Source organism: Diospyros lotus, chromosome 13 (genome assembly GCF_014633365.1).
Source record: "Diospyros lotus cultivar Yz01 chromosome 13, ASM1463336v1, whole genome shotgun sequence".
NCBI classification, from domain to species: domain Eukaryota; kingdom Viridiplantae; phylum Streptophyta; class Magnoliopsida; order Ericales; family Ebenaceae; genus Diospyros; species Diospyros lotus.
In genome coordinates, this window is record NC_068350.1 from 16,418,545 (window position 1) to 16,435,072 (window position 16,528).

Below are 16,528 nucleotides of genomic sequence, written 5' to 3' on the forward strand. Positions count from 1 at the left end.
TAATTGTTCAGTCCAATTTTTTTCCTCTATTTCTCTCTGTCTTCCCTTATTCTCTGTCGTAGTCTCCAACATGAATAATTTGATCTTTGATAAATAAGAGTTAATGTTTTCATTGATTCTTTGCTCATATGATAGTTTTAAATCTTAAATGTAACAATTGTCTTATAAAAAAAATAGTTCTTGAAAACTATATAATATTTTTATAAAAGAATATATGCAACCCTGATGTTATTTAAACTATGGTTTGAACCAAACCAAACTGCAATTTTATGGTTCCATTTGGTCTGAAGTTTGGTTCCAAATTCTTCTAAACCATACCAAACAGGACAATGCACACCCCTAGCCCTAAGCTAGAAAAAGGCTCCCAGATTGATAACAAATTGTGAGAAGAAAAGAAAACTGAACTAAGAAAGTGACATCACAATCTGAGGTCTGATAATGAACAGAGACCCTCAAAACTCCAAACCCTCTCATTGTAAAACCATTCTATCTTCTTTTTTTAAGTTCAATTTTCTCCCTAAATTTGATAGCCTCCTAAAATATTCAAATCCTAATGCATCCATATCTCTGATGAGGTTCTTCCTTGTAGAGGGCTTTACATTTGAACATTATATTTAGCTTTCTGCACATCTAACCGGCATTACCATATCCAAAGGAATGCTAAACAAACAAAACCTGTATGTAGTTAGTCGAGTTCTTATATGTGCCACCATTTCCGCTTTTCCATGGCCTTCACGAGCTCGTTTGCCAAAGACGCAAAATCTTCAGCTCCACTTTGCAGTTCTTCGGTTCGCCTGCTAATCCTCTGGTACAGGCGACAAGAGCACATTTAGAGTTACTAATATCCAAAGATTCTAGGAACAAAGTCAAGAGGATGCAAAAAATGTACATATAGTGCATGGTGACAATTTAGGTTCAACGTCACAAACGAAATTGGTTGGGAGGGAAGTTGGACTAAAGTGACAGAGTAATCTGCTTCATCACCATGATTAACACTACTTGATTCTATGACAGGTGCCAAAACTAACTGAAACTCTAGTAACACTGCTTGATTCTATGGAAGTGCCAAAAATAACTGAAACTCTCAAGCAAGGCAAAACGGAAGGAAACTGCTCAAATCATGAAGCCCTCGCAGTGAAATCAATAACAAATTTGCTCATGTAGGGCACACACTAACTGATCAGCCTGCCAGATGAATTTCTCACCACTATTGCACCAGAACTCCACGACCACAGTCAATAAGAACACCATCTCTGCCAGTATTGTTCTGTCCTCTTCTACAGTACCCTCACACTGACTAGGTGCTAGCCATGTAGCATATAAATAAAAGAATATTAAAGCATTTAAACAGGTGATCCCCACCTCAAGTTTTTCTTGTCTCTCTAGAAGCTTATTTCTTGTTTCTCCAGCTACTGAGGAGGCATCCTGGAATCAATTACAGGTTTAACATCAGCATTGTTAGAAGTCTCTGCTAGAGGAGTCATCTTTTTGTGTGCGCGTGTGATGGTGGTAGGGTGGGGTGGTGGTGCATTCAATAATCTCTGACTATAAAATTACCCCAGATTTTCTATATGTAGCCATGATTTCTTCAGGCGTTCTAATCCGGGGTTTTATATCAGCACTGGCACCATCAAGCAATTGTTCTCTTTCACCACCCTTTTCTGTGGCACAAGATGAATAGAGTTCACCATTAACATGTTTGATTACACTATAAATCACATGCATTTCAATATACCTCGCTCATTTTGATGCGTTTTACTTGATGAAGTAGATGCCAATGATACAGGTTCATCAATTTCAATGTCATCTGTATCAAACAAAAAATTGGCCATTTCTATATGTATAAACATAAATGGGAGGAGTATATCAGGAAGACAAAGATACACAATACCTATATTGAGCTCATTAACTTCCTGATTTTCTGCAGTGGCTGAAGATGGATCTGGGAATGGATTCCTTGAAAAGATGCCCTCTAGAAGACTATAGTTAGATGTAGACATAACCATACCATCATTACTACGGTTCACTTTTCCCCCCTTGAAGCCTTTCACTATACCACCTAGAATCCCCGGGGTTGTTCCCTGTAACACCAAAAATAAGCAACAGAAACAAACCATAGAATCATCACTGGTTAGATATCATTAGAAACCAGTATCAATTAGATGAACCTGTTTGCTCTTCTGATCTAAAGAAAAAGCAATGGCAGCCTCAGCGGCAGCTGCAAGAACTTTATCATGAAGAGAAGGCAAAGATTCTTGAATCCTATGACATAGATGTAGTCCCCATAAGTATTATTTTAAATTGACTCATTCATCAGAAGAGAACACATAAGTGCATGACATAAAAGCATCATCTACTTACTAGCAAAAAAAGAAAAAAGAAAACCATTATCTACTCATGGGAAGTGATACCTGAAATTACTTTCACCGGCTAGCAGAGAGATGAAAGCCAATTCACATCCATTACCCTATGAGAATAATAATATTAGACAAATATTGTCACACAAATGATGACAATAAACAACAAGAACAAGGAGTTTTATTCAATGAATTATTCAAGGAAAATAACATATAAACAAGTTCTATGCCAAATAATTTTATTGACATTAAAATTTTCTTGGTATTTTTCTCTGCCCCCTCATCCCAGCCAAAAAGTAAAAGTCAGATCTTCACATTTCCTTTGTATTAAAGATGAACATTTTTTAAATATTAAATATCCAGCACAGGCGGCTAGCAAAAAAAGAAACAAAAACCAGCATACATGGAAACATTCTCATACATAAAGTTTACCAGTGCAATCAACCCATTGTCTGTAGAACTGATTGTCCTTTCCATATTTGCCTTGAAATTCCACCTCAGCATTGACATTAATGAGCTTTCTATCTTCAAGTCAAAATCTGGCAAAGATCTGACCAACAGTGGGGTCAATTATATTTACAAAAAAATGCCATCATAATCAGGATTCTTGGAAGTTCTTCTAACAAGTTAAGCATAAATTTGTAACAAGGGCATTTTACCTAATTTCAATATCTCCAGTCTGGTAGAGTAACAACAGGCCACAACTTCTCTCATCTTTCTTAAAAGTTGATGTCCAGCAACAAGGTTTTGAAAGTTTCACTTTACTGATAGATTTGTTCTCGCCCTAAAAGATATCATACTAGCAAGTCAGCATAGAATGACACAACTGGAACTCAGAAACAAGAAGAAAATAGACTCACCTGGACTACAGAAGTCGTCTGGTACAAGCACAGTGTATTCTTACAACAAAGCAACGTAAGTGAACCCTTGGAACTTCCCTTCAAGTGTGCATTTTCTGAGCATTCAGTCTTATGATTCCCAATTCTGCTGGATGTGGAGTCCTCTGGAGGTTCATTCCTGGCAGCAGCCTCCTTGGGTGACTGCACTAGCTGCTTTTCTTTAGGTAATTCGCAAACTGTTTCTGTCGTGGATTAAGGAAGAAAAATCAAGAAGATTTGTCATAAATCAAGGCAGGATACATCAAGAATATTGATAATAATATTCTGTAAAGTTAATGCTGTAAATTAGGTCTATATTTCTGTAATTGGAAGAATACTCAATTAGAAAAGGTCTCTCAATTAAGAGAAATCCACTTCCAATATTTAGGAAGCTAGTTTGCATATATGGCTATCAAGTAAATGAATGAAGTGAACAGTTTTCTTTCACGTGAAATCAGAGCTTTAGGAAACCTTTCGTAAAGCAACCTTTTTTCCAGTCTTCATTGCTGCAACCGCATCTACTGATCCATAGCTCTTTCTTATACTTTCCTTAGCCTTGTTTCTCCGTTCAATCAAGATGTCTACTCATACTGGCAAGATTAACTCTTGTGATACAAGAGAAACAACAGCACTTCCAGGGGTCCTACCTTCTGGAGAATTGCAGCAGATTTGTGCAGCCTACAGATTGGATGGGAGAAATTACCTCAAATGATTCCAACTGATCCAAACCATTTTGAAAGGGAAAGGAAAGATAAGTCACATCATAGGGACCTGACTAACGAAGGAAGATCCAGCCTATGCAGCATAGGATGAAGAGGATTCCAAGATCATTGCATGGTTGTGGAGTTCCATGGCACCCGAAATAAGTAACACCTGTATGTTTCTACCCACAACCAAGGAAGTTTGGGAGTCTACTCAACAAACCTATTCGAAAGTTAACAATGCAGCCCGGATTTATGAATTGAAGACCAAAATCACTATTGCAAAACAAGGGAATAAGTCTATCACAGAATATGCCAATCTCCTAAAAGGACTTTGGCAAGAAATAGATCACTACCGAGTTACTGAGATGAAACACAGTGATGATGTAGCAACATTGAAAACCTTCATAGAGAAAGACAAAACTTATGATTTTCTAGTAGGACTTAATGGGGAGTATGATCAGGTAAGAATCCAAATCCTTGGTAAAGCTAATTTACCTTCATTTAAAGAAGTTATTTCAATTATACTAGCTGAAGAAAGCAGAAGGGGTGTAATGCTGCACCCTAAACCAGTCGAGACTTCAGCACTGGTGGTGAATGGAGGAGGTCGTGGATTCAATAAAGACTAATTGAATGGAGACAATGGTAAGACAGTTCCTAAACACAGAGACTGACAGCCGTGACAACCTATGGTATACTTTCTACAAGAAACCCAGGCATACTAGAAAGATGTGTTGGAAGTTAAATGGAAAGCCACCAAGTAAAGAATGGGGAAATAAGGGTGGACAATTTCATCGAAGTCAAGGGCAAGCCAATATGGCCACTTCACACGGGGAAGAACAGATCCATGAACCAAAAGAACAGAAAGAATTCAACCAATAGGAGATTAAAAGGTTGAGGCAATTCTTAAGTACCCTGGACAAACTATCTATCTCAGGTAACTGTTCCTTGATACATTCAGGTAAACCTTCTATTTCTTATGCTTTAAATGCCTCTGATACTTATTCTCCAAATTCCTGGATCATAGATTCTAGCACCACTAATCATATGACACCTTTCTCTCAGTTCTTTCACTCATATGCACCATGTTCTAGCCATAGGAAAATAGCTACTGCTGATGATTCATTAATCACAGTAGCTGGCATAAGAGAAATTACAATTAGTCCGACTCACTCTTAAAAATGTCCTTCATGTGCCTAAATGATCCACCAATCTTCTTTCAGTATCTGAATTGTCCTCTGATGTCAACTGAAAAGTTATTTTTCTACTTTTTTGTTGCTTATTTCAGGACCAGGTCTCAGGACTGATAATTGGGCATGCTAAGGAACGGGATGGATTATATTAGCTTGACAAATCTAAGAAACAAACTGCTCCCAAATGGAACCAGCCCTTAACCTACCTCTCTAAACAGTATCAACCCCACAAGGACACTATTTGGCTGCATCATTATAGATTAGGACATCCTGCTTTCTCCACACTCAAGATTATGTTCCCTTCTTTGTTTGCAAGTCTAAATATTAGCAAATTTCATTGTGACATTTATGAACTTGCCAGGCATAGGTGTTATTTTTTCTCCTAGTAATAACAAAAGCTCTTTTCCTTTTGATTTAATTCATAGTGATATTTGGGGTCCATCAACTATTCCAAATATTTCTAGTGCACATTGGTTTGTCACATTCATTAATGATTATACATGGGTTACATAGGTCTTTCTCTTTAAATCTAAATCTAATGTGAGTGACATCCTTCCAATTTTTTTCCCTATGATCCAAACTCAATTTGGGACTCAAATCAAATGGTTTAGATTTGATAATGTCCGAGATTATTTTAACCAGACTCTTTCCACCTATTTCCACCAAAGGGGTATTATTCATGAGTCCTCTTGTGTTTCTACCCCACAACAAAATGGCCTTGCAGAAAGAAAGAACGGTCACCTTCTAGATATTGCTAAGCCCTTGTTTCAGCATAATGTGCCTAAACACTTTGGGGGGAGCAATCCTTACAACTACTTACACTATCAATCAACTACCATCCCGTATGTTAAATTTTCAAACTCCCATGGCCATGTTATCTCACTTCTATCTGAGTTTTTCTTCCACATCTCCCCTTAGCCCTAGAGTCTTTGGGTGTGTTTCTTTTGTTCATGTTCACAACCATAACAGAGGGAAATTGGATCCTTGAGCAGCTAAATGCGTCTTTGTGGGCTATCCTAACCAAAAAAGATACAAATGCTATCACCCTCCCATTAAAAGGTTTCTAATCATTGTCGATGTTACCTTTGTTGAGACTGAATCCTATTTTTCTCAACCTTATCTTCAAAGGGAGACTTCAAGGATGGAAAATAAGGATGAGCCTCTCCTTACCTCCTTTCCACTTGAAGTGCAGAAACCTGAAGTAGCACTTAATCCCATGCCAGAACCTTTACCTAAGTTTGCAAATCTTGAAGACCCTGCTTCTGAACATACAATTACAAAACCTGCCCTTACCTAACTGTTTCTCATATATTTACACAAGAATGACTAATCCAGAACCTAAACCAAGGCTGCACCTATCATCAGAATCAGATTATGGATATGAAGTAAGGTATCTCAGCTTACCTTATAAGATTGATTCCGAGACAGAAAAAGATATGCCCATAACCCTAAGGAAAGGAACCCGAGAGTGTACAAAATATCCCTTATATCCATAATCTCATTTTTTATCCTTTCAAAGGTGCTCTTCAGCTCATAAAAGCTTTCTTGCATACATTCATACAACATCCATTCCTACCACATTATTAGAGGCTTTAAAGTGTAAAAAGTGGAAGAAGAAACCAGTGGGCTACAAATGGGTTTTCATAGTCAAATATAAAATAGATGGATCACTTGAAGGTACAAAGCTCGGTTTATAGCAAAGGATACATCCAAACATAAGGAATTGACTACCAGAAACTTTTGCTTTGGTAGCCAAAATGAACACAGTAAGAATTTTTTTTGTCCCTCACAGCTAATTTTGATTAGCCTTTACAGCAATTCGATGTGAAGAATGATTTCTTACATGGAGACATTGAGGAGGAGATCTACATGGATATAGCTCCAGGATTCAGTGAAAACAAACTTGGAACTAAAGTTTGCAAACTCAAGAAGGCACTATATGATCTAAAACAATCACCTAGAGCTTGGTCTGGGAGATTTTCCAAGGTGATGCAAACCATGGGATATAAACCAAGCCAAGGGGACCGCACCTTGTTTATAAAACACTCAAGTTCAATTACAACGTTTATTGTCTATGTTGATGATATTATAGTGACAGGGAATGATGAGAAGGAGAGACAAAACTTGGAGAGATGTTTTGCTATGGAATTTGAAATCAAGGAACTAGGGAATTTAAAATATTTCCTAGGTATAGAAGTGGCACGATCCAGGCATGGGATATTCATATCTCAAAACAAGTATGTTCTTGAACTTTTGAGGGACATAGGGAAAATGGCTTGCAAACTAGCCAACATCTCAATTGGTCCTAATCACAAATTGCGTGAAGCAGAGGGAGACAAGGATACCAACAAAGAAGCCTATCAAAGATCAGTTGGCAGACTAATTTATCTATCTCACACAAGACTGAATATAGCCTATGCAGTGAGCATAGTAAGTCAGTTTATGCACAAACCTAATGAGCTTCACCTGCAAGTAGTCTATAGAATTCACTATAAAGGGAATTTTGTTCAAAAATAGTGCTAAACTTACCCTAGAGGCCTATATTGATGCAAATTATGCAAGCTCAATGGTTGATAAGAGGTCTACCACAGGATATTGCACTTTCTTGGGAGGAAATCTAGTTACTTGGAGGAATAAAAAGTAGACTGTTGTGGCTAGGTCAAGTGCAGAATCGAAATTTCGAGCAATGGAATAGGGTATATGTGAGTTGCTATGGTTGAAAATTATTGTTGAAGACTTGAGACTTAAGTGGGACAATCCTATGAGACTTTATTGTGACAATAAGTCTGCTATTAGCATTGCACACAATCTTATACAGCATGATCGAACAAAACACATTAAGGTTGACCAACATTTTATTAAAGAGAAACTAGACAGCAGACTTATTTATACTCCTAATATACCAACTGAATCCTAGCTAGCTGATGTTCTAATCGAGAGACTCTCTAGTCCTGTCTTTCACAAGATTATAGTTAAGCTGGGAATGGACAATGTCTATTCATCAGTTTGAGAGGGAGTGTCGTGAATTAAGGCAGAAAAATAAAGAAAATTTGTCATAAATCATGGCAGGATATATCAAGAAAATTTATAATAATATTCTATAAAGTTAAGGATGTAAATTAGGTCTATATTTCTATACATAGAAAAATACTCAATTAGAAAAGATCTCTCAATTAGGAGAAATTCGCTTCCATATTCAAGAAGCTAATCTGTATATAACGCTATGAAGTAAATGAATGAAGTGTGCAGTTTTTTTCCACAGTTTCATTGCCGTCTGAAGTAAATAACATATCAGAGGCAAATCATAAATGCGTTTAAACACAAAAACAAAATCAATCTCCACGTCAATGGCTCATACTTGCCTATAACATACATGGAAATTGCTGTGGATTCCTTCTTTAAATGCATGGGCCGAGAGCTCATCAAGGCACCAGTACCACCATTAATAACGTAAATTTTTGCATCCCTTGTTAATAAGAATATTAGTTCCTCCACAGGTTTCTCAGCAATTTTGGGCCCTGATTTCTTTGGGCTTCTGGGATCATTACCATCAATAAATGCTTTCCAGATCAATGAAATAACTGGTGAGCTAGGGCCAGACAAATTGTCTGTTAAAAACAAAACTGAAAATGAACTCAGATCAAGCACTGCAACCTGAAATTGGAAACCAACAACAATTGTTAAGGAAAAGAAAAGGTAAGACCATAAGCCTATAGTTACAAACTTATTGAGAAAGAAAAAAATAATGCTTCTCATACTCACACGACCAGAATCATATCCTACAGAGAGTTTGGCTCCACAAGTTGTAAATTGCAATGCTTGAACTGAGGAATTGACAAGGTGAAAAACTGCTTGACAACAAGGTCCTTTCCTTTGGGGCAAAGTGTGACCTGTCAAAAACTTAAAAAATGTCAGCTGAAAAAGGCAATGAATAATGGCACTTCATACAGATGAATGAAACACAGTTGATCCAACGAGGGCCATTAAAAAGAGAATAAAAAAGAAAAGGTTTCATATCTTGCCAACACTCTCCCCCACCCCCAATACACACAGGATACTTGCCAAATATTAGTGACTGTGTTATTAATATATATATATATATATATCTAAACTGCGTAAATGTTATATATATTTACACAGTTTAGATCTAAAATCACTAAGTAGGTGACTGTTTTTTGGCATCTGCATTAGTTGCAACTAGTTGATTGACAATTTCTAATAGCAAAGAATTGTGTCTCAGACTATATGGGTACAAAAACAAGTAGCTTCACAGTCCTCAGAAGCTGTTATCTCCATGTTCTTGATCTTCTTATATTCTATGAGATTTATTCCATTCTTGCCCCTCAGAGGGATATCAACTCCAAGCTACATTGACATCATTACATGATAGGAAGCTTGAAAGTGTTGAATTGTTAACCACCATCTCATATAACAGCTTAAGCTATTATGTAAAGGGTTAACTTTATCTTTTATATTATCATTTTTACTCTCAACAGAAAGTAGTAATTTCATATTTTTTTATCAAGCCTTTCAACACTGCTGAGATGATGATTGTAACTTGACAAAGTACTTAAAACCTGGAATTTCTTGTGGTCTCTCATACTCTCTAAACTACAATCAGTCGCTTCTGATTAAGATGAGCAAAAAGTAAGTTTAATTCCCAATCAAATCTTAAAGCCATAATGCACAATTGGGTTAATTTGAAGGGGGAGAAAGAAACATCTTTTCTGGAATAAAGCATTTTGAGAAGACAAGCATTCAGTCACCTTCATGTTTAGCTTCTGTAATGAAGTGAAAGCTTGTCTCATCTAAACTGCCTTTGAGGTTATAGATATAAACCTACACAAGTTAAAAATTAGAATACAGAATAATAATTAAGCAAAAGAGTAGTCAGCCTCCAAGTAACCATGCAAAGAGCATATCTCACCAGACCACATTCGTTGCCAACAGCTAAACCTAAGGTTTGAGAGCAGAAATCAATTTTTGATACTGAAGCATTTGAACCAGCCACTTCTACTCCTTTGACCTGCCAATCATATGAAATAGGTTGCTCTAAAATACCAATTTATTTCTCTAAAATACCAATTATAGATGGCCAGAAAGTTCATGTACAGATTATTTTTAATGAATCTGACCTCACTTTCTAAAACATATATAAGTGATAGGACTGGAGAAGTAGCATCCCATATGCGAACAGATCCATCCTGGTAACCGGCCACATACACTCTCTCAACCCTGTAATGCTCAGTAAACAAGGACCGGTTAACTACGCCTCCAGTCAAGGGCCACCTTGCTCCAGCATTTGAAGTGGGGGCAGATTTTGTAAGCAAGGCTGTCTAATCAAATACATACATTAATTATTTAAAGAATCTGAAAACAAAAGATCAGAAATCACATAACCATTATGGACTTGCACGTGTAGAAATTATTCACCTTAGAAAGTGCAGTGGATGCATTTCCAGCCAATGGTAAAGAACTGAGTTTTGCCACCGTCATGTAAGGATCAGCCATAGGTACTAGAACAGAAAATTCAACAGCAACAGCAGATATTGTCTTCTCTTGCGGAGATACTGAGGTAGACAATCCCACATCGATGGAAAAATGCAGTTGTCCAGGATTAGTCAATACAAACAGGACAGTGTTGTGATTATTCCCTATTGTCCCAGCAGTTTGTGATAAAATCATGTCTGCGAAGGAACCGTTCAGGGTGAGATCCACACGACCAATGCATCTTAGAGTCTCCATCCGTGATGACCATTCAAGGCTCAAGACCTGTAACCAACAGAGTAAAAGAGCACCTTATAATGCTGTGCTAGTCAAAAGTAAGCATTACAATTAAATCAATAGGAAATGTACATACCCAAAAAATTCATTTGCAAGTTTAATTCCTATCACCTCTCCAAAGGACAAGGACTGTAATCATTGATGCAATGAAAGATATCTCTATGAAGCCCATGAAAAAAAATAAAGAATACAACTTCCATAGTCTCGAAAGGTAAAAAAAATTCCAGTTATATCTTCTATAACCAGAGGAGAGTTAGTACAAGTAGCAAAAATTCCCCTACCTACATCACGGGCTGTGCATTGGAGTCACCTCCCAGCCCAGAAAAAGATGGGATGGCCTTCTACCCCCTAAACTTCAGACTAATATTTCAAAAAAAAAAATGGGACTTGTAATCTGAAATTAGAATCTTACTCTACCAGTAGTGCTTTTCATGCTCCATAAATATATCAATATTTCTATGAAAACCTACACCTTTTACATTAACAAATAAAAGCATAATAAGAATCTTAAGTAGTTCAACTATATAACTTAAATCGCAGAAAGATTGATTCTACACATAAAAAATAATAATAATAACAGTTATCAAATTGGTGGCCCACCGTTATAACTTCTTCAGATCCAGTCTCACAACCACCATAGATGAAAAGTCTTCCATCACCATCACTATGAGCTTTACTGTTTGGACTCCAGTGTAAGACAATGATAGGGAGCCTCTTCTCAGCAGAAGATAATTGTAGCTTAACAACATTATTGCATAATAGTCCAACTTGTTTGCCTTTACTAGTGGCAGCCGATGTTTTCCAAAACAAAATATCTCCATCTACGTATCCTACAGCAAGAATGGACCCAGTGGAAGATGCCCAACAAAGTGCACTTATCTCTTTCTCCTCCAAATGTTGCTCAGATCCATCATCTGGAAGGACTCCATGCAATTCACTAGAAGAATCAACAACTCCATCCTTCGATTCTAGAACCTTATTGCCTCTAACAACCAGAATTCTTGTTTCAACAACATCCCAAAGTATCAACAACCCACCCTCATATGCGATCAGGACTCTGCAAAAACAGTGTTAAGAAATTCAATTTAAATATAAGTAGGCTGGACATCTTTCATCAACTTTTCATAAAGAGTTCCAGGTGACTGCAAACAAAACGCAGATTTTGTCTCTGATTGAATCATCACCAAATTGAACAATGCCACAAACAGTTCTTTGTCCCATATTTCTCTCCAAGAGCATGGGCAGCCGATATTGACTAAATGTTTATACGAGGTTATCCACATCCTGCACATGATCTAAGTTATATGTTTCCAGGGTATGTAACTATCTTTACATTGTCAATACTTTTGTGAATCACCAACTGATTAAACATAACTTTCATGTATACCCTCGCCATCAAACAGCATATTTATGTAGCATTTGGTCTTAACATGACTGACACTCGAATATTTCTCATGAGAAAATGGGGAACATGGCAAAGAGATCAACAATGGTTAAAAGGCCAGCAGATATGTCATTACAACAAGTCAATATCAAGGTAAAGTTGTGAAATTTGTGGCTCTGATCGAATTTCTTCAAATTTCATAAGAGGCAGAATCCAGATATGGTTGTAGGCAACTTAGAAGAGATTGGAAGCAGTTTCCATCTCTAGCAATGGTGTCCATGCACATTTTCAATATTTCTATTTTATTTCTATGGAGTGCATCTATCTATGATGTGGATCTTTTTGAGGTGAATAAAACAGGATGAATTTCAAGGGAGAGAAAGTTGCCTTATTCAAGCAGAAAAGTATATTTCTTTCCTCTTTGTACACTTGAGTGCAGTGAAGTTGATACATCTGTGAATTAATAGTTGGATCTTCCAGAATCTTTGAGCAAATTCTGTAACAGGTTTTATCAATACCTTCCTTTTTTTTTTTTTTTTTTTTGCTTGGCATTTATAGGTACAAGTTTGTACATGGATGTCTTTCCCCTGATGGCCTTTTTAGCAAAGTTTTATACATTAAAAAAAAGTGATACAGGATACCGGAATTCTGTTCTGTGATTGAAATAGAAAGGTCAGTAATTTAGGGGGAAGGTCAAAGTAATTGGTTTCCTTCAAGCCAATAATTCAGCATCATTATGAGTTCATAGATACAACAGATCCTTGGCTGATTAATATCCCAACTCTCTTTAATAACGCAAGCAATTTCTTAACATGGATTACCTATGGGAAACTGATAGTATTATTAAAGAGAAGTTTCTCTATAAAGATAAATCTCAAGTGCTTCTCCTGCAATACTAAAAATTTTAGCAACATTAAGTTTCAGGTTTACGTAAATTTTGAATAATCCATAGAAATCATTATCAATCAGCATAGCATAATTTTGACCATATTTTGATAGGATGACATCCCAAAGAAAGTAAAACAAGTCAGTCAACGCTTTCTTTTCTATATGACTACATGTTGATGCTCATTAAAGTTTACAAACAATCTCTGACAAGAAGCTAGAGTCTTCTTTGAGTCCTTCAATGATAAATGTACTGAAGTAAGTCATGCCACAGTCACCACCAGTCATAGATCTGCCTTCCTGATACATGTTTTTATACTAGAGAAGTTGTCAGTCATTTTACAAGATTTTACAACAAAATAATAAATGTGTTGATTCACATCAATAGCTCACTACCAATCAATTTCCCAAGACCAACAAGATATATGCAGTTCCATAACTGGCATCAAAATCCTTTTCTAAGACTTAGAATCAGGTGTTTGGAAATAGATTAACAAGAGAACAAAAGATAGTAATGGGGATTTTGGGGGGAGGGATTGTGGGTTGTTTCATTCTGATTCACATATTATAAGGAAACAAAGACAGAAAAGAAATCTTAAGCACTACTATATCTTGCCTCTTCCCAGAAGAATATGGCTGAGGAAGAACTCCAACAACAGATTGGTAATTAGGAACTGAAAACCCAGCTGCATCTGTTAAGAAGAGGAACATTAATATGTGCTGAAGCCAGTTAAGTTGCATGCACATCAAAGACTCAATATATACAGAATGCTGATTTTAAATAAAAATGAATAAGTGGCCTTATAGGTCTTATAAATTAGAATCTTAAACACCCCACTATCTTGTAGAGTCGTTACCATTCTAAGATAGAGATTTGACTATGGTTTTATGCTGACATGAATTCATATACTGGCAGTAGTTTAGCAGCATCAAAATTATGTCAGTGGCATAAACAGGTTGATAACTTTAATAAAAAAAAATGGAACTTAGTGTTAGTTAAATAGGCTGTCAAAGAACCTGAAGACCAAGTTTCAGAAATCTTGTCTTCATAAAATGTAGATAGGATGTGTTTTACCTTTCTTACCATGTCATGCTTATATACCCCACTTTTACTTGATGTGTTGAGATCAGCATTGTTGTATTTAACTTATGCTCAACTAAACTAGTATATCAACCTTAAATAGTTACAGTACGTCTCAGGAATTCAATATCATTTATCTTTATTATCATCCTACATCTGGCTACCCGTCGAGCGGGGAAATGGGGACCTACACAAAGAGTAAGCCCTTCACAGACCAATTAGCAATTACACTGTAACTGAGGAGGCATAGGATTAGATTTTACGTGCTATGTGAGCAAAATTTAGAATAAGAAGACTGGGCTTAAGTGTTAATTAGTGATGTGCAATGTGAAGATATCAAATGAATTTACACAACGCCCTAGATAAAGCTGATGGATTATAGAGAGGTCTGGATTAACCTAAACAACATAAATACAAGGATCTACAGTTAATTCAGATGCATTTTTCTTCACTAAATTTTTTTAAATATCAGTTCCACACGTAGTTACATTTTTTATTTTAAGAAAATGATCTTTGAAATAAATTTCTAGTTTAATGGAAGGGAAGTGATATTTGACTTGACAATCTAAACACTATAAACAAAAGGGAACAATACTGCTGGATGATTTGACCAAAAGGGAGAACTGAGAAGAAGAAAGCACAGAGAAAGAATACAGGAGATAGGGGAAAAGGAATTTGACGAGAAGAAAGAGAAAGAACAAAGAAGTAAGAAGCAAAAAACTAAGATAGAAGTTACTCAATGTTTTGTTACAAATTCTCAATCATCCAATAATCTGAATAGCACTTGCAATTGCTAGATATTTAAATAAAGATAATTATGTGTGTTCGACACTATAATCATAGGATAGGTGTCACATATACGTTGTACGCATGATTTAGACTGAATGAAAGAAGACCTTTGTCGCAAATCAGCTTTCAATGATACATTGAGTAATGTTATAAGTCACCGATCCGTTGTACTGATTCGAGATGTAACAGTGGATCAGTCAAGAAAGCTGTCAGACCTATTCTATGAGCTGCTTCCAAAGGTGAGAAAGCCAATTTCTCTGAGCTAGGCTCACATGTCAGGGAAACAATCCGAGGTGTATGATGCCGAACCAAGATCCATGTTTGGAATAGGCCACATCTTCTCTCCTGTCAAGACCCCAAGGATGTACAAGGATATATTAGTAATTACGTAGTAGATGTATTGTAATAGGTTGTACATTGTTGTTTTATTTTGCTGCTTTCTCTGTTTGTACCTTTCAGTTGTATTAACTGAAAGGCCTAGAACAGCCTATATATAGGCTTAAACCTAGAGGATTAGACATAGTTGAATGATAAAAATAAATTCTGATTTCTGTCTCATCAATTCTCACTTGATCTCCCTCTAATTTCACTCTAATCTCTCCCTCTTTTGCTGTTCTGTCTAAATATTTCCCCCTATTCTTCTGATACCTCCCTCATTCCTTCTGATTTTCCCCCTTACTTCCTGTTCTATTTCCCTCGAATTCTTCCATCTTCCTATCAAAAACCCTAGGATCCTGACAAATTGGTATCAGAGTCGACAATTCTCGGCTGCGATTTCGGAGACTTTAATAGTTGAATTCAAGTTCGATTTTTTAAAGGCGGAACAGGCCAACGATTCTTGGCTGTGATTCAGTTATTTTGATCCTTGGCTCGAGGAGCTACAACAGAACTAATTGAACTCACAGGAAGCTACAACAGAGTCGATCGAATCCTTAGGAGACCGCAATAGAGCACATCCTAGGCCTTTAATTAGTTCTACTGCAATTGAGCAGCAGTCCTCAATTGTTGAATTGGATATGGACAATTCAGGAAAGTGGTTTCCAAAGTGGAATTCAAGCAACTTCTGAAGGCATATCAGAGTCACTGTAAGTCAGGCTGTACAGAGCTCCTGTTCCTTGGCCTTCAACCTCTCCTACTCGTGAGATTTCTACCATTGCTGGCAACACACACATGAAACAATTCGAGTCACAACTGCTACAGAAGAATGCTACAATTTCAGTTGGATGCAAAGGAAATCACGAGGCAATCAGCTGGAATCATGAGACATTGGATTGGAAGTTGGGGAACTCTATGGACAGAATTAACAGAATGGAGAACTTTGCAGACAATTAACAGAAAATGGAGGGCCTATCAAGGAAGTTTGATGAATTTTTTGTGCTGTTTTCTAAGAAGTATCAAGTCAGTATACCAATGGAACTTTATTCAAGATCCACTGCAGAACCTCCTAATGGAATCCTTTCTGATACCTCCGGTTTG

General features: G+C 36.7%; 1 protein-coding gene across 5 annotated transcripts in view; it reads right to left on the reverse strand.

The window, feature by feature from the left end:
- Positions 1 to 213: 213 nt before the first annotated feature.
- The window catches only part of LOC127788266 (uncharacterized), a 35,584-nt gene continuing 19,269 nt past the window's right edge, over positions 214 to 16,528 (reverse strand). For 4 of the 5 annotated variants that reach the window (XM_052316382.1, XM_052316384.1, XM_052316381.1 and 1 more), the window contains 18 exons: positions 13,799 to 13,874; positions 11,514 to 11,970; positions 10,563 to 10,901; positions 10,265 to 10,465; positions 10,057 to 10,155; positions 9,896 to 9,968; positions 8,892 to 9,019; positions 8,492 to 8,783; positions 3,218 to 3,438; positions 3,017 to 3,141; positions 2,790 to 2,907; positions 2,412 to 2,467; positions 2,169 to 2,262; positions 1,892 to 2,081; positions 1,736 to 1,807; positions 1,558 to 1,661; positions 1,363 to 1,425; positions 214 to 805 (listed from right to left, as the gene is read on the reverse strand). In XM_052316382.1, coding sequence (XP_052172342.1) covers positions 698 to 805; positions 1,363 to 1,425; positions 1,558 to 1,661; positions 1,736 to 1,807; positions 1,892 to 2,081; positions 2,169 to 2,262; positions 2,412 to 2,467; positions 2,790 to 2,907; positions 3,017 to 3,141; positions 3,218 to 3,438; positions 8,492 to 8,783; positions 8,892 to 9,019; positions 9,896 to 9,968; positions 10,057 to 10,155; positions 10,265 to 10,465; positions 10,563 to 10,901; positions 11,514 to 11,970; positions 13,799 to 13,874 — 2,816 coding nt within the window. In that variant the 3' untranslated portion in view covers positions 214 to 697. Of the gene's footprint in view, positions 806 to 1,362; positions 1,426 to 1,557; positions 1,662 to 1,735; positions 1,808 to 1,891; positions 2,082 to 2,168; positions 2,263 to 2,411; positions 2,468 to 2,778; positions 2,908 to 3,016; positions 3,142 to 3,217; positions 3,439 to 8,491; positions 8,784 to 8,891; positions 9,020 to 9,895; positions 9,969 to 10,056; positions 10,156 to 10,264; positions 10,466 to 10,562; positions 10,902 to 11,513; positions 11,971 to 13,798; positions 13,875 to 16,528 lie in introns of those variants that run through there. The other variant, XR_008020309.1, reaches the window with a different exon arrangement.